The sequence below is a fragment of the Indicator indicator genome, chromosome 17 (genome assembly GCF_027791375.1).
Source record: "Indicator indicator isolate 239-I01 chromosome 17, UM_Iind_1.1, whole genome shotgun sequence".
Lineage (NCBI taxonomy): Eukaryota > Metazoa > Chordata > Aves > Piciformes > Indicatoridae > Indicator > Indicator indicator.
This window is the reverse complement of record NC_072026.1, coordinates 23,920,482-23,938,943: the sequence shown is the minus strand read 5'-3', so window position 1 is coordinate 23,938,943 and position 18,462 is coordinate 23,920,482. Positions and strand designations below refer to the sequence as shown.

The following is an 18,462-nucleotide window of genomic DNA, read 5'->3' as shown; positions in this document are numbered from 1 at the left end:
CTGCCATGGGCAGGTACACTTCCCACTACAGCAGGATGCTCAGAGTTTCATCCAACCTGGCCCTGAACACTTCCAGGGAGGTGGTGTCCACACCCTCCCTGGGCAACCTGTTCCAGTGTCTCACCACCATCACTGTAAATAATTTCTTCCTCATATCTAATCTAAATGTACTGTCTTTCAGTTCAAAGCCATTGTTTCTCATCCTGTCACTACACTCCCTGATAAAGAGCTTTCCTATAGGCCTCCTTTAAATACTGGAAGGCTGCTGGAGCCTTCCCTTCTCAAAGCTGAAGAACTCCAACTTTCTCAGCAGGTCCTCGTAAGGGAGGTGTTCCAACCATCTGATCATCTTCATGGCCCTGCTAGGGACCCCAGAGTTGGACACAGCAGTGCAGATGGGGTCTCTCATGAGAGCAGACTAGAGGTAGAGAATCACCTCCCTTGACCTACTGCCCATGCTTCTCTTGATGTAGCCCAGGGCATGGTTTGCTTTCTGGGCTGCAAGCACCCAGAAGCATTTTCCAGACCAGACTGAGTTAATTTGTTGCAAAAGCACAAATAAAACATTTACAAGGCAACTTTTCCTATGCCTGAAACTCTTATTTTGAGCTCTAATGAATTTAAGGGTATTTCTTTGTAAAATAAAGTTACAAGCTTCACTGATACTTGGAGATTCTGCTGTTTTCCGAAGACACTTCCTTGGCTTCCAGCTCCTACTGTAGCATGGTCAACTGCCTGCAAAGCATGTGGCCATTTCACCCATGCAGAACCAAGCAAGCTGAAGGTACAAGGAGCAGCTGATCACCACTGGTTTGTCTTTGAAGAAAATTATTTTTCATCTTAAAGGCTCTCATAGGATCTTGGAATATAAATCTGAGGAGAGCTGCACCTTTTAAATAACAATAGTGAAGAATTTCTCATTAAGTGAATAAGGGCAGCAAACACAAGATTTCCTAACTCCATACCCCAAAGTCTGATTAATTAAGTGTACTATATTCTCTCGCTTACCCTCAAACAAGCTTTTTAAATCAAATACACCAAAACTGACAACAAGATGGTCTACTTCTGGGGAAACTGCCTTTTTTCCAGAAAGACCCTAACCAATGTCTGTAATTAAATATTTATTTCAAGGACAGAAACTGAAGCCCTCAAGAACTCTAATGTATTCTCCTCTCCATATGTCCAGTAGGATGTCAAAATAAAAGTAGTACAGTGTATATACATGATGAGTTCAAGAAAGCACTTTAAAGTGATTAAATAATAATCCTTCCTAAATTCAAAATACTGCCACTAAGGCTGCTTAGGAAAAAGCACTACTTTTATGTAGCACTACTTCCGTTTGCCAGCAGAAACATGAAAGATCAAAAAAAAAAAATCCCCAAACCCCTACCAATCTAAAAACCCAACCAAAACCGTACCACCTTAGAGGACTAAACACAAACCTACTCTACAAAAGCTGTGTCTCCTCTACAAGTCAGTATTTATGAAGTCAGGACTAAACATTAATTATTTGAGTTGCTTATGAACACTAATTTTTCATCATTTTCAGTATTACATTCCTACTTAGTCACTTTAATGACCAGAATATATTAATAGCAATCTGAGCTGTCTTGCCACTATGTTACTAGACTCCTTTGATAATTTATGTGAACAAACCATTTCAGAGTCTGTATGCACATACCAAGAGACTTTGGAAGATAGCTGGGAAGAAAACAAGTACTGTAAGCAGAAATCTCACCCCGTTTGCTCATGCCAAGAACAGGCAAAACTGCAGTGTCATTTAGCCTTCTGTGTTGACAACTGCAAGCTTTGGACACCATCCTAAAAACCCCTGAAATTTGGAAGCAGCATACTACCTTCCAGCTCCTAGCTTCAGTCTGTGCAAGCAAATCCCACTGAAAACATAACATATTTAATTAAAAAGAAGTATTTTTTTCTGCTGGTTCACATTTTTGATGCAGCCAGGACCCTGCTGGCTATTTGGGCTGCCAGTGCACATTTCCAACTCACGTTAAGTGTCCCATCCACCAGCACCCCAAGTCTTTCCCTGCAGGGCTGCTCTAAATGCACTCATCATCTGGACTGTAGTCATGCTTGGGACTATCCCAACACAGGTGCAAGACCTTGCACTGGGCTTTGCTGAACTTCATGCAACTGGCTTGGGCCCATCTCTCCAACCTGTCCAAGTCCCTGTGGCTGATGTCCCTTCCTTCCAGCACGCTGAGCACATCAGAGCTTGGTGTCACTGGCAAAGATACTGAGGGTGCTTTGATCCCACTGTCTGTGTCACCAACAAGGATGCTGAATAGCACTGTATGTGTTATAATCTCAGATACACCAGAGCTTAACTGTCAGATTTATTGGGTTTTAGCTTGCCCTTAACAGTCAGATTCACTGGGTTTTAGTGCGTTGGGGTGGAGTTCTTTAACCAGTACCACATTTTTAGGCAGCATGGTCAGTTCCAACAATTCTTAGCAGTTTGGTCAGCCTAAAAGGGAAGACTCAGCACAAGAATGCCAGGTCCAAAGCAGTCTCTCCTGATTTCACCAACTCCATGGAATCCAGGGAGGTGCCCCTTTTGAGGCTGCAAGTCTTCATCTTTAGTGTTTCTACAGGCCATGCCAAAACCTAGAACTGTAGAGTTTATTGTTCACTGGATTGCTTTCAGATCCGATTCAAAAATTATAACATTACTAAAAATAATCTTCCAAGTAAGAAAATAATTTGCCATCTAGCATGCCAATCACAAGTCAGTCACAGTAAGCACTCCATACTTCTTGAAACAGATTTTTGAGAGTTCTGCTAATGCTTCCTGAGAAAGAAGAACTGGATTTTTAGATGTTACAACTTGTTTGAAGTGTGAGTTTCCCAGTAATTCAAGCTGTTATTTAAATGCACCCATCTTAGGAAAATCCAGACCAGTTCAGGATAACATGCCTGTGGTATACTAGGTTGTCAGTGACATCCATTTGGAAAAAATAAGGTAAGAAGACCACAAAAAAAAAAATCCAGCTGTTGAAATCTGAAACTGCTCCTGCTATGTAATTTCCAAGTACTGTTTGAAGGCAGTGGAACCAGCAGAGCATTTTCCCTTCCAGATCATTAGAGCAGTTAATTTTTAAGTTACCTTTCTGGTCACTGGCAACTGTACATGTCACAATCAGCACTCAAACCTCTCCATGTCTGTGTAAGAATCAAGCAGATGTTTCTTTTCTCAGGAAATTAAATACTCTTTTGGACTCCTTCAGCATCAGAGGCTGCTTCTCAAACGCCAAAATAGCTTCACCTCTTTGTAATCTCCTGACACAGCCCCAGCAGTGTTCAGCAGGATCTGCAGCAAGAAATATCCTCCTCTGCAACCTGGAACTTCGCTGCCCCAGCTTCAACAACCTGGGAACAGGACTTGTAGCAAACACAAAGACCATCGTGGTCAGCCCAGTTTTGCTATGACACAGCTTAGCAAAGGGCAAAAGGAGGTGCCAGGTATCTCCCTTACCCATGAAGGGCAGGGTTATGCTGCTTGCTGGTACAAAACATGCTGTGGGCTACCCTCACGGTTTTTATTTGATGTTCAGAGATTTACTGATTAGAAATGTTGCAGAGTTAGAACAAAGGCACTGACCATGCTATAAACATTGTGTGTACTTTTACTTAACTTCTGAAAGTCCTAAAATAAGTCAGCATCACACAGCCTACATTACCTATTAATTTCCTCCTCAGAAACGTGTCTGCACTGTGCAAATGGGCAGGAGTAACTCAATGAGATACACACTGACTCCTCTCCAAATACTTATAAATGCCATTTTTGAGGCAACAGAACCCTCAGGTTCTCTCTGTATCTTGGCTGCAGAATAACTCTTCTCTCATTTCAGCACCTGTGCTCTCTAGTTACTTTTCTGCAACCTACCAGTCCCATCACTGCACAGTATCAAACATCCCTTAGCAAAGAAACTCACAAGATCAATTCTTTTGTGTTCTTGGCACTGGACAGGATCACAACACCCACCTCTCATATCTGAGATTAGCATACCTCCAGTACAGAATGATACTGGCACACAGGCCTGCAATCAGCTTATCAGGGCAGTGCTGAACACACTGAGCCAGCTTGGATCCAAGCTGTACTGTCCTGGATTTGGAAGACTAGCGAGTGCTGGCGGAGGTACATCAGCAGATTTCACTGCTCTTATGCAAACCTTCTGGGGAAAAGAAAGGAAAAGTTTGGTTGGACCAAGCCAGTTGTGTGCAAGTGCCAGTGATGTGTTAGGTTCTCTAGCACCCAGTAAATCATTTTTATTACTAGTTTTATTCTCCACTCTTCCAGTCTCCCTTTGCTTTATCTGAAGGTTTGAAACAGACAGCTGCTACCCCTGACCTTTGCTGTATCAATGATTCTAAGGCAAGGATGGATGAAAAGACAAAAATACATCTTGGGTAGCAAGCCAGGCGAGCCTATCTTTAGCTTTTCACAAGGAAATCTGGTTTTGCAAAGCAGAAGAGGGGACAGAGTTTCAGAGCAAAACTTAGCTATGACCCTACTGCAGGCACAAGAGAAAGAAACCCTGGTTGCTCAACTGCTGTTTGCTATGAGATCAGCCTAACAAAAAGCCATCTTTTTCACTTTTCCTCAACAAGCCCACAGAGTATTCAAGTACAGTGAAGAGCTTCAAACAGCATCCATCACTTGGTCCCTCCTTACTTTTGAACTACTAACAGGTTAGCATTTTGAGGCTGAAGTGTTGTGAATAGTAAAAGAATTGTTCCTCCCTCTATTTCTGCTGGTTTTGTAAGATACTCAAACTGGAACCTAGTGAGGTCAAGTGCTTCTTTAAATCCTCAGTAAGGGGATTAAAAAAATAATTTATTATTTTAAAAAACATTTGTTCCAGTCTCAAACAAAACAGTCACAGAAGATTAATACAGGTAACATGTCTGCAAGAGGACAGAGAAGCATAAACTCTTTCAAGACATCTTTAGAATGCATCTTTTTAATGCATCTTCAGAATGTATCTTTGTTACATCTTTAGAAAGACACTGAAGTAGGTGATTTCTTTAATTCCACATAGCTGAGACAGTCTGACACCAGATTTTTACTAGAATGCTGTCACTTGCTTGTCTTCCACCTCCACCCATTTCCAGGCATCACAATTCTCTTTCCTACAGCTCTGGGACAGGCTATGCACCTCCATCACAAGGTCTTTCCTCACTCCAGTTATTTTTTCCTACACCACTGGAGACAGCTTTGGAAGCAGGAAGAATGTGTCATGCACTGGTTACGTTTAGGCCAGCAAGCAGTGCAGCACAGCCAAGGCAGTAGGTTCTAAGGAGATGACAGCCACATTATTTCAGAATAGCTGTCCTGTGGCATACACTTATGGACTCCCCAATCAGTGCTTGGGGAGCATGTAGCTTTCTTTCATCCAAAAGCAACCCAGTTCTTACACATCAAGGCAGGTCTGCAACGTGAACTGAGGTACACCCGAGATCCCCTTAACTGCCTATTTCTAAGCTGAGTTCTCCTGAGGGTGCACCAAAGACCAATTCACTTATAACACAGACTGGACCAGCTTGCTTTCCGAAGTATTTATTAATGAATGTGGCCAAGCTCAGAAATGCATTCTCGTGTTGATAACATAACTGGTACTGACAAGCAGTCAATTACAAGGAACAAAGGTTTTTTTCCAAGATACCTCAAAAATATAAACAACCACACCTCAAGAAACAAAGTCAGTCAAACCACACCAATGTGGCTCATTGTCTTTTTAAGATAACTTTGACATTAAACAAAATACAGAGATGCCTTTCCATCAAGAAGAATTCACTATGTTTATGTAAGAGCAACTCTTATTAATCTTTAAGCATAGTGTCCATGGAAAACACTAGTAGGAAGGCTCTTAAGCTCCAGTTACAAAATGAGTGCTGTGGCCACCTGGAAATGTTGGCATTTTTAGAGAAGCAATACCTTCACTCTGTTAGAAATGTCAGAAATGCTCAAAGCTGAAACTATGCTTGGAATCAAGTGATAATAACCAAAACCAAGCAAAAAAGGAAAAAAAAAAACCACACACAACAACAAAAAAATCCTTGCACTACCTTTTTATTTATTACCTGCTGCTCCTGCTTTAACCTAATTCTGGATTGAGCTTTTTGCTCAACAATATTTGGTGGGTTTTGACAGCTACACTAACATCACTTTTTGTTGCCCAAGGATGAAAGGATTACACCTGAAGAATGGAAAGTATAAACGCTAAAGGGACCATGGTATCACTCACTTTCAAAAAGCATTCTTCTTTAAATGAAGACAACACAATATAAAAAGCAGATTCTGAGAAACCCTCCACAAGCTCAGGTATTTCAGTAGAGAGTTGAACCAGAACATGTTTCACAGAATAGCTAATGGAGAGGGAGCACAGATGTGATGATACAATCTGCAGTAAGCAAAGTGAGAGGCTGTATGGTTCTGTTCAACGGTCATTTTAGAAACACCATTAGAGGTGCATCTAAAACACTGGCAAGAGGGTAAACAGGTAAAATGCAGAGGTATCAGTCAAAAAAAAAATCTGCATTTACCCATAGTGCCCATCAAACCATCAAATGTACTTTTCAACTGGCCTCCTGGCCCCTCCTACTCCCAGCATGGTTGGAAGAGTCACAAGGAATGAAGGCAATAGCTAAGTGGTTATGGAGTTTGTGCTATCAGCAGAAGGGACTCTTCATGGCACATATTGGGGAATCAAGCGAGGGAAAAATCAGCTGTAAGGAGCCCAGAGCTCAGACAACACAGCCTGATCCACACTCATCTTGAAAGTGGTAACATTCCTCCCCCCTCCTTCCAAGAGCACAGAGCAGGACTAGTGCAGCACACCAAAATGCTACATGTATTGCCAAGTTTATTTTGAATCTCAACAAGGTAACAAAGTTAGACTGGGGTCACCTAACCGGATTTCCTCACTTCAGGTCCGAAATGGCACTGCTGTGTTGGAAGTGTGCGTGGGTGGGGGGCAGAAGATCAACTTCAAATCACAAATTGATACACTCACTGAAGGAACACAAACAGAAACCTCAATTAGGAAAGCTAGCCAATAACATCAACTTCACCTTCAAGTCTGACAAAGAAAAAAAAGGCAAAAGAAAAACAAAAAAACCTCAGCAACAACCAAAAAAACCCCACCCCAAGCAAAACCAAGCAAACAAAATACTCAAACAAAATAAGAAAAAGTTGGAGTTGGTGGCATTGTTATAGTTAGGGGTTTTTATTTTACAAGACAGCTTCCCCACAGAGCCCCACCGTTCAAAAGTAACTCAGCTTCATCTCTAGTTTTGTAGGGAGATGTTCTGTAGGAAGGTACTTGCGAGGTTTGTGATTCCTGCCACCTGTAATCTTTATTGGCTGCCTCCTCCACTTTAGTGTTGTTACTTGAGTAGCACACACAGGGGTTTTTTTTGTTTTGTTTTTTATTCCCAGATTTCTACTTTGTTGCTGTTTATGAAGGCCTAGACCTTGTAACCTGGCTTTGTAGTGTAGCTAAAAACATGCACCTTCTGTGATACCTTGAAAATGTGTGTTTACTCTTCAAACCCCATGAAAAACCTAATAGGATGTTAAATGCTGCTTGTCTCCCATTTTAACAATGGAAAAAGGTAATTGGACACTTCTACAGTATTCAGCCTTGCATGTTTCTCAAAACAGCTTGCCAGAAAGAGCTGTGATTTGCAGCAGCGGTGCAGGAATGATCTGAGTTTGTTCTGAACAAGGAAAAACAACACAGAGTGCTGCCTCCTACAGTGTTTCCATACCTCAGACAATTGGAATCAACTAGGGGAAAAAGTGACTTGACTTCTGAAGATGAGTTCTTCTGGAGGGGGGAGCAGTGTGACTCCAGGACCCAGTGAGGAGATTTTGGATGTCTCCAGTCTTAAGCAGTTGTCTTCTTCACGTTCTACATTTTGAACACCTCTGTCATCCCTGATTTTTTAATAATAGGCTAAAAAAATAAAATCAATGGAAAGAGCAGTTGCTGCTGTTATGAATTTTAAAAGCAGATTGGTATTTAAGTAATTCAATCCTGTAGATTTAGTCTTGATTTTTTTTCTTCTTACAATGTGCCACTTAAATCTTGTTCTGCTTCTCCTAAATAAATAGAGCAGGAATCTTTTGCTTTTCATTCTTCTTAACTGATTTTACAATAGTCAGAAAAATAGTGTAGTATGTACTAATCAGTTTCAGCTATAAGCAGCATGTTCTAGGGTTAAAGTTTTAGTAAGGTGCCAAGGAAAGAGCAATGAGTCTTATAATGAGCCTTGGTTATTGTGCAGATCAGAATCTGTGCTTGCCTGGAGACTTTTTTATTGATCCATATGTTCACCTTGCAGAGTGTTTGAAAGAAAGTTTCTTTTGGTGTAAGATCTGGCATTTACAGTATCTCTGAAACTTGAACTGCTTACTACCAGCTAAGGTAATAAGGACCTAAAGTAACTAAAGGACCCACCTCATTTTTACCCAGTTACTGTGATTCCTAGCTTGGGAACTAGATGTGGTAAATGTTATTCCAGGCTACAAAACTCAGTTCATTTTGCTTTTTTAAAGGTGAAAATGACTGTTGATTAGGCTGTGTTTTCAGACAGAGATGTGTTTTAAACTCCCAAGTGTAAAATGGTATTAAAAACTGCAAATCCTCATGAGATGAATGTTGTTGAATCACTGATTTGACTGAAAACAAAGATCTACAGTGTGGTTAAGCTGGTGTTGCTATCCTCTGCTTACAAGTGAGAATAATGCATTAGTATTGGTCTTCATAGCCTGTTAGCAGTAGAGCTAGTAGGGTTCTATTGGGGGAGGTGGAGTTAAACTGCTTTGTGGGAAAATCTGCATCTGTTGAGTCAGAACACTCAGTGCCTTCAGCTGCTGCCAGGCATCCTGTCCTGGTGCTGCCCTTGCTCACAGGCTGGGGACGTGGTGGGCTGGAGCAGGGTCTGGCAGTCTGCATACCCTGCTGACTTGGTGTGGGTATAGTGTGAGGCCAGCCAGGTCCTCAGTGTGAAATGTGCAGGGAGCTGCAAGGTACAGCAAGGCAGTGAGTGCCCCCAAAAGAGGTATCACAGAAGGTGCATGTTTTTAGCTACACTACAAGGCCTAGACCTTCCTCCATACATAGCAACAAAGTAGAAATCTTGTAAAAAAAACCCTTGTGTGTGCAACTCAAATGCTAACGCTGAAGTGGAGGAGGCAGCCAATACAGATTACAGGTGGCAGGAATCACAAACCTCACAAGTACCTTCCTAGAGAACATCTCCCTACAAAACTACAACCAGGGAGATCCAACTCAACTGTTTGATTTCACATTTTAAGCTTCTATTTTTAAAATAAAAGCGACTTTGCACTCAGGATGAGTTAAGCCTCTTAGTGCAAATATATCTACTTTTATCTAGTTTATCCTGTAGTCTTAAGGGCTTACATTTGTGAATGTGTCCAAGATCAAATAAAGACCTAAAATAAAATAAATTGCTAGAGTGACTAAGAACAACGGATGTGGGTTTCCATTCAAGGCCTTGGTCATCTCATCAATGGTATGAAGGAGCAACATACTTCAGATGAAAAAGCAACCTTGCAGTTTGCAGATTGCTGCAGAAATGGAACCTGTTAAAACATTTTCATCAAGAATTAACTTACCAACACAGATTCTCCCTTCCCCTGAAGTCAGATGACAGGTAAAAGCACAAATTCAAGTATTGAACCAACTTCAAAAACTAAGGAAAAAATGACAGGCAAGCAGAGTTTGGACCACCTTATCTACCAGGAAGTTAACTTCTAAGCTGCCCCTCCATTTAAAATCCACCCCTTTCCAAAAACTTAAATTACTTCATTCTTGCATGAACTTGAATTTGTACAAGAGACCTCAATTTCAGAATACAAACCATTTCTTCTAGAGGAATGAGTCAATCTGATTGCTCCTGGTTTGGTCTTTTGAAAGACAAAGGTACATTATTATGCACAAAATTCCTTAGCGCTTTCTCCTTAACATACCAGTTCCTGCAAAAGGATGTTCACTCCAACTCACAAGCAAAAGGCAGACAGAAAGCAGTCACTCAGGACAGGGAGAAAGATGCAAGACCAGCATGCTTATGCTTGTTTAAAAGCATTTTAACATGCTTTACACCACCCAATGTCTTATCTCTCAAGAAAGGGAATGTGCTTTTTCAAGGATGCTTTCTAGTGGAACATATTTAGTACTATTAAAAGCTAAAAGGAGCTACAATACTTCATTGCATGCTTGCTACAAGGATAGCAACTGGTAATTCCAGTTTTCAGGAAAACATTTTTTATTTTTTCAGATTGAAGCATGCACTGCAGTATATAAAATACAAACCTACTATTTGCACCAACAAGAATCTTTTATCTGTCCAATTTAACTACCCAGTTCCAAAAGAAATGATTAATTAAAACTAAAACAGTACCAAAAATCGACCTTTTTGCAGACATACACACAGAGCACACATCCTTCCTTCTATGATTTAAGTGATAAGGCAGTTAAATAGAAAGGAACAGGTAAAAACTAGTGGGGAGGGGATTTGACAAACGTTTTATCCTTAGAAAGAACTAAAAGATCAGGGTTTGCATGAGTGCTCCCTAAACAATTAGGTGACTTCTGTTTCTTTCCTGCCTTTAACAGAGAAAGAGCAATTGTTGGCTTTTCACACATCAGTAATCTATGCTGAAAGTCAGCCTTCTGAAAATATACCAATTCCATGACGAAACTCAAGCCAATCACAGCAGAAGATACATTGCAACAGCAGAGGAGAGGTGTCCTTAGCACTTCACAGGCAATGAAAGATGCTAATGTTCAGAAATAAAAACATTATGACTGACTCCAAATCCGTAGACCAAAAGAGGAACAACTCTCTCTTCACTGAAAAGACACAGACCATAGTCTCCTGAATCAGTTATCAAGAACAAACACTGCACAGCCTACCTACATTACATGCAGTCCTCCAGGACTACATTCTGCATGTGGGGCTTTTTTATCCTTGCAATAATGCCTGGCTAATAAGCTTGCTAAGTTCATACATTATTTACAGCATAGCTGCAGAGAAAGCTAGGCCTCTCCCATTTACTTCAGTTCTCTGCCCCCTTTGCATGGCTCCACTATCAGCTTCCCTCCTGCCCCTTCAGCTGCTATGTGCCTGTGGTGGGCACCTGCCTAAAACTACCACACTGCCTTGCACAAAATTCTGCCTGCATACCTCATCACCAGCTAGTAAACCTCCAACCCCATTTCCAGCTGTTCCAACATCCTTTGCCATGGTGCAGGTCAGACCACTAAGTGCTTGCACTTGCCAGAAGCCAGATGCTTTACATGTAAAACTGATGAGGCTTTGGTGTCCTAAGGTTCCTGTAAAAGCCTCATCAATGTAAGACTATTCAGTGGATTTGCTACAGGTTAGCTCACTAGGTGGTGTTCCTTGACAAAAGTTAAAACACAAATGCATTTCTTATCACCTCTGGCAGCTTTCCTCAAGGTCTCTGCCTCAAACCCAAAAGGTTCCACAGCTGGGTTTCTCCTTCTCCCTGCAGCTTAGGGTCAGGAGCTACGATTCAATTTCTTCCAGAAACAGACAAACAGATTCAGCACCTGTTTTGCAGCACAGCCTATTCATTTGCCACTTCCCTTTATAGAGTCAGTGGCAATCGGTTGCATTCTACACCAGTACAGATTCTAAGCAAAAGGAGAAGCTAAAAAAAGCAGGCAAAAGCTTTTGTATCACTAAAAAAAGAGAGACACCAAAGTTATTCTCCTCAGATCTGACCTTATGAACTCCCAGTTCTGAAGCACTGCTTTAGCATGATAAATGAACAGATTATTTACATATAAGCAAGTACTCCAACAGATGCATAAAAGAGCTTTCTACAAATTCTTCTTCCAGCCTCTAAGGTATTCCAATCCAACAGCAAAATCAAAGGTCAGCAAGCTCAACCCCTTATGAGAATTTCAGGGAAACAGAAGAGGTTGCTAAGAGTCCATCACGAAGGGTTGTTTCCACAAGAGAGCTCTTCACCACTAAAGCATATGTTCAGACTAGCAGAGAACAGCAACAGAATTGGTGGCACCCTTCTTACCAATTCTAGTTTGCATTTCTCCAGCAGCAAAGTTTTTCACATTCATTGTATGGACTTTGAGCAACTTCTCAGACAGCTCTGTCCGTATTTTTATATCTAGATTCAGGTAGCTTATTTATAGTGCAGTCACTACTGACTCTTACATTCAGTATAATACAAACCAGAAAGATGAAAAGGCATAATAATATCAAACTCAGCAGCACAAACAACTTGAGTTCTCTGACTTGTGGCCAGATCACCTATGAAGGTCAAACTACAGTCTCACAAGAACATAAAACAAAAGCCCTATTTCTTTGACCCTGTCATAAATAATACTCCTCAAGCACTGAGGAAAGATCCTGTCACTGCCAGCAGCCAGCTATCAGTCACAAGGAAACAGGGCAATCCACTTAATCAATAAATTCACGTAAGACCACCATTGGGTTTTTCCTCTGGGCCAGAACTTGCCATTTGCAGCACAGATCCATAAGCAGACCACAAACTGCAGAATGTGAGATTTAACAAAAAACAGGAATGGAAAACAAACAATAAAAGAGCTAAACCTTGTTTTCCTTTCCAAAACCTCTTTTTAGGCCAAGATTTTAGTGTGTGCAGCCTTTACAGAGAAATCCAGGTAGATCTTGCTGGAACCTTCCTCCCTCTTTGTCACTGGAAAACTGGAAAAGTTTGGGGGAAGTGGGCAGGTGAGAACACTTCTCCCTCTTCCCTTATTTTCTCTCTAGCACCACTACTTGAGGGGGGGAAAACCCCAACCAAGTAACATGCCTTAAGACACAGTCCATTTATATCATGTGCTTAGATGTAAAGAAACATTTAAGATAAAAAAAAAAGAAAAATGTTAAAAGTGTGTTTGATTTCAAACAAAGAAACTGGGCAAACACATAGAAAAAGCTCCAGAAGACCATGAGTGCCATACCAAGCCCCAGCCAGCACAGGTCTGTGAACCACAAGCTGTGAGAGCTTGGGAAAGTGCTCTGCAGAGCTGTCAGCAACATGCTTGGCCTGTTTTCACCTCCCCTCACCAGGCATTCGCCATCAGCCAGGGCTTGCAGAGCCATGGGAAGGGTGGGGCTGGCACACAGGGATGGAGGCACTGCACCACCAAAACAAGGATGGGATGGAAGGAGCTCTGGAAATTGATGAACATGAAGTCCTCAAAACAAGGACTTATCAGGAACCATAGTCATCAGAAAATAGATAGATACATAGATCAGAAAATTTATTTATCTTAGCTAGAAGGTCAAGAACATAAAATACTGTGCCAGACAGTGAGGTTGCTCTTAAACCAGTTTTTCTCACACAAGAGCACTGGATACACACGGGACAATAATTCCTTCAGTACATTGATTGAAGCACTGGTGTTGTAATTGTAGTAGACACCTGCCACAGGCTAACAGTTACAAAGAAACTTTACTAGAGGTATCACTAGTTTCCCAAGCTTGCCAAATACCCCAAATCAGAATGGACTGGCTCAGTTCAGTGTGGCTGATACCACTAACATGATACACACTCACTGGACAGCATCCTACTACAGTTTTAAACTGAAAACACAGTGAAGGAAAAAGGTTTTATAAACATGAGGGTGAACATTCTCACCTCATGAAATAACACTATTTTTCCCTCCTAGTTTATAAAACAAAAAGTTGGAGCCAACGCTCAACAGATCTCACAGGTATCTTTCCATCGACCTATACAGGATCACCTTGTTTTGACAAATGCAGGTTTATGCATTTTATAACATGCTTTTAAAATACTGAACATTTGTCTTTTATGGGAGAGCATTTTGGAAGAAAACCAGGAGTCATAAATGGCTGCATAATTCCTGCCACAAATCACCATCTATACATTATGTAACAAACAGGAGCAAAGCAGCTGATGAGGTTCCAAAGGCCTTCAGCTGCCAGAATGGAACTGAGATTCCTACCATCCCTAGCTCACCGCCCCCTCCTCCTCCTCAAGACAGTGTCCTGCCTCCTCTTTAAGATACATTTCTGTGATGCCACCAGACTTTTTTGCAGAGCCACCCTGCTAACCCAGAGACTAAATAATCCCATTTTTTAAAAGTGGCACAAGCAGAGAGCTGCAAGCAGTCAGTTAAAAACAGGAGCAACTGGGAGAGGGGCCATAGGTCTTGTAAATAATTTCAACCCCTCTCTACAAAAGACTGTTCCAAAACCAGTTCCAAAAGCATCCTCTTACTTGCACAGATTTTAGTAAATCATTTGTGCAATAGCAGGATCCTTTTACTTAGCATAATATCAGTAGATGTGATTTTTTTTTTGTACCCTTGTCCATCATAAAAAAGCCACCACTGTTTATTTAAAACACTTGAAGGCTACAAGTAAACAAATTCTTAAACAAGAACACCACACATCTCTCTCATACCCCTGCTCCAGGCTGAACTTCCCATACCTCTACTTCCTAGGTGGTCTCAACACCACAAGGACATTATTTTCCTCAACAGCTTCAATGGAAACCTTGAGAACCTTCTGTGAGATTATAAACTTAGTGTAAATCAAAGAAAACAAAGAGGATGAAGCAGCCACTGACCAAAACCAGGTGCTACAGCACATATTTGGAAAACAGAATTGCAAAATACATTCACTGGTCAAGTTTGCCTCCTCTAAATCAAGAGAGAAAGTATCTAACTACAGCAGCACTTGCACAGAAGCTAAGTTTTAGTTCTTTTACAAGTATGTTTAAGGCATACAGCCTCAGGCCTAGACCAGAAAGTTCTCCCAGCACAACTATGGTTGTCAGAAAACACAACAGAGGGGCATCATAAATGCCAGTAAAAGGTCTTGGGAACAGATCTTCAACCAGGGGAAGAATCACATGGTTGCTCTGAGGCCTTCTCTGCTCAAGGGACAGGATAACAGCCTAATCACATTAATTTGTGCCATCAAGTCTTTATCTAATAGCTGAACTCAAATTGTGATCATAATTATTATAAACATCTATTTATTGGATCTGCAGCCTGTTCCTACACAAGCTACTCAGTTTTGAAAACAGTATTTTAAGATGAAGGCCCAATTTACAAAATCAGCATAGTAAAGAAGAAAAAAAAACCACAAATTTCTAAGGGGAGACATTAGCAAGTTACAAGAACCCAAAAACTTTTTTTTTTTTCCTTTTGGCCTGTATGTCAAACCTGACTGAATATTATAATAGGTATCACAGGATGTTTGAGGTTGGAAGGGACCTCTGGAGAGCATTGAATCCAACTCTGACAGAGCAGGACCATAGAATCCAGCACAGGTCCCACAGGAACACATCCAGACAGGGCTTGAAAGCCTTCAGAGAAGGAGACTCCACAACCTCTCTGGGGAGCCTGTTGCAGGGCTCCATGACCCTTACAGTAAAGAAGTTCTTCCTCATGTTGAGGTGGAACTTCCTGTGCTGTAGTTTACATCCACTGCCCCTTGTCCTGTCACAAGGCATGAGTGAGCAGAGGCTGTCCCTTCCTCCTGACACCCAGCCCCTCATATAATTGTATGCCTTTATTAGATCCCCTCTCAGTCTTCTCCTCCCCAGACTAAGAAGCCCCAGTTCTCTCAACCTTTCCTCATCAGCCAATGCTCCAGTCCCTTCATCATCCTTGTAGCCCTCCCTTGGACTCTTCTCAAGTAGATCCCTGTCCTTCTTGAACTGGGAAGCCCAGAACTGGATGCAATATTCCAGGTGTGGCCTTACCAGGGCAAAGTAGAGGGGGAGTAGAACCTCCCTCGATCTGCTGGACACACTCCTCTGAATGCAGCCCAGGATCCTATTGGCCCTCTTGGCCACAAGGGCACATTACTGTCCCATGGATAACTTGCTGCCCTCCAGGACTCCCAGGTTCTTCTCCACAGGGCTGCTCTCTAGCAGATCATCTCCTAACCTGTACTGGTGCAGTTTATTCTTCCTTCCCAGACGCAGGACTCTGCCTTTACCCTTGTTAAACCTCATTAGGTTCCTTTTTGCCCAGCTCTCCAATTCCATTTATTTCGATTACTATTTACTAAGAACACAGTCAGATGCTCATTAAACATAAGGATCATGCTCAGCAAAACTAAGTACATATGTGGTAATAAATAACCTGTTGCATTTCCACACAGACCTCCAGTATTTTTTTAATCACATCACCAGCATGCTATCTCACTGCAGTAGAACGGTTTCTTCCTCAAACATTAGGTCCACTTGTAAAATAATTGACAAAAAGCAGGAGAAAAAAAAAACCCTTCACATGAAGAATCTGCAGTTCATGCTGGCATAACAAAGATTTGAGGTTTGCATCCAGCCAAAGGACATGTGCATTAATGGCCACAAAAAACCTCCTAGACAGACCTAGGTTTTTTGACAGATAGTAGGTTTCTGTAATTCAAGAAGGATGCTTTCAACTCACAGAAACAGGATGACTTCCACACCTCCTGAAGAAATAAAAGGTGCAATAACAAACAAACATTGTCTCACTAAATCACTTCTGCCACTTCAGGAGCATTCTATACTTTTTAGCTGTGTAAATATACAGCTGATGAAAGGAACCAAGATTCATAATTCTTTGATAATTAAGTTTCCTCGTTATCAAAGATGTAAATAGACAGCATCAGTGAGCACAGTTATCTGTACAACTTCTCTTACAGAAGTTTTAGCTACGGGATCTAGAGGATTCCCTTTTTCTCTCTGGGATGATCAGGAAGAATTTTTTACATTAATCTCTTAAGCTTTCAGAGCAGGAGTCAAAAGCCCAACGACTATGGCCACTACTGTATTAGTCATATGAAATACAGTCCTAACCCAGGACTATTCAGGAGGATTCTAAAGCTCCAATCACCACGATGTCTTCTGTGGCATGCTTATTTACTTTAACGAAATTTGGCGTTTCCATCAATAAGTTGAAGGCTACAGTTTCAGGGACACAGAACCCAGAGCATTTCTTTTCCCTTGTCCCACAACTTCGTGGCACACTCGATGTGACGAACGGCACAGCCCTACTTGCCTCACCCTCCAGAAATGACAAAAGAGGGGCAGAAGAATCCAGGCTGGCAGACTCCACGTCCAGCTCACCACAACCCTGCATGGAGATACCCACCCGAAGGGCAATGGCGAGCGCCATACACCAAACCGGTGGGGGCTGCAGAGCACCGAGGGAAGGAGGGGACCGAACCTCAACCCAAACACTCGCACCGCCACTTCTTGCCTCGCAAAACGGTCCCGGGTGCCTCCGTCCAAATACCAGAGCCATGCCAGAGGCGGCAGCGGCGGGGAGAGTGGCAGGGGGGGATCCGTGGCCGTCCCCTGCTCCGCCACTACCAGGCGAAGGTTCCGCAGCCTGCCCTAACCCCGCAGCCCGGCCGGAACAAGACCTCCGCTTACGGGGCAGGGGGGGTGGAACACAGCAACGCGAGGGGCCGCGGCGGAGGCCTGAGGCGAGGCCTCCGTCAGAGCCACCGCTTCACGGGAGGCGGGTGAGCAACGGCTGGGGAGGCAGGCGGGCAACGGCTCGGGAGGCGGAGCGCAGCCGCCCGCCCGCCCGCCTCCCTCAGCACGCCGGGGCGGTGAATCACGCTCCCGTCCGTCTCCTCCCTTCCCCCCTCCTCCATCTCAGCAGCGCCCTCAGCCTCTTTCCTCCATACAAAAGCAAAATGTCCGCCATCTTCACAGGCTGCTGCTGCCGCCGCCGGGCCGGAGGGGGCTGCGCCGCGCCGCCGCCACGCGAAAGGCGGCCCCGCGGAGGGGCCACGACGGCCGCTGGGGTGCCGGGGCGGCCGCCGGTCTGTGGGGGGGGCATTACCTTGATGCAGTAAGGCGGCTCGTCGAAGGTAACCAGCATGTACCTGTCGCCGCGGCTGGCCGGGTCGCGGGCCCGCAGCTGCGGAGAGAGCGGAGAGAAGCGGCGTGAGCGAGCGAAGGGGACGACCGGGGACGGCGGCAGCAGAGGCCTCTCCCGGCCCCACACTCACCTTCATGAAGATCTCCACGGCGCCCTTGGCTATGTCCAGGTAGCTGGTGCCTAGATACGCCCGCTGGTTCATGGAGGCGGACGTGTCTATGAGGAAAAGGAGGATCGGCATGGTCCAGGCAGAGCCCCGGCCCGCCGGGCACCCTGCGAGGAGGAGTGAATGGGGGGGAGCAGCTCGTACGCTCGCTCGCTCACTCACTCCCCCTGGCCGGCCGCCTGTCCACCCGCCCAGGCTCGGCTCAGCTCGGCTCGGCTCGGCTCGGCTAGCTCCGGCTGCGGCCCTTGCGGCTCGCTACTGAGCTGCTGTGTTCGCTGAGACTCAACTTCTCTTCCCCGAGCTTTCACCAGCACCATGTGACTAGCGCGCACGCCATTGGCTGCCAATTATACCCATATTTGCATATTCATG

General features: G+C 43.4%; 1 protein-coding gene across 6 annotated transcripts in view; it reads right to left on the bottom strand.

Annotated features, from left to right (window-relative positions):
• The window catches only part of INTS6L (integrator complex subunit 6 like), a 50,182-nt gene extending 32,017 nt beyond the window's left edge, over positions 1–18,165 (bottom strand). For all 6 annotated transcript variants that reach the window (XM_054388791.1, XM_054388793.1, XM_054388789.1 and 3 more), the window contains exons 1-2: positions 18,055–18,165; positions 17,886–17,963 (exon numbers count right to left, since the gene is read on the bottom strand). In XM_054388791.1, the coding sequence (XP_054244766.1) occupies positions 17,886–17,963; positions 18,055–18,165 (189 nt within the window). The remainder of the gene's footprint in view (positions 1–17,885; positions 17,964–18,054) is intronic.
• Between the last annotated feature and the right edge of the window lie 297 nt (positions 18,166–18,462).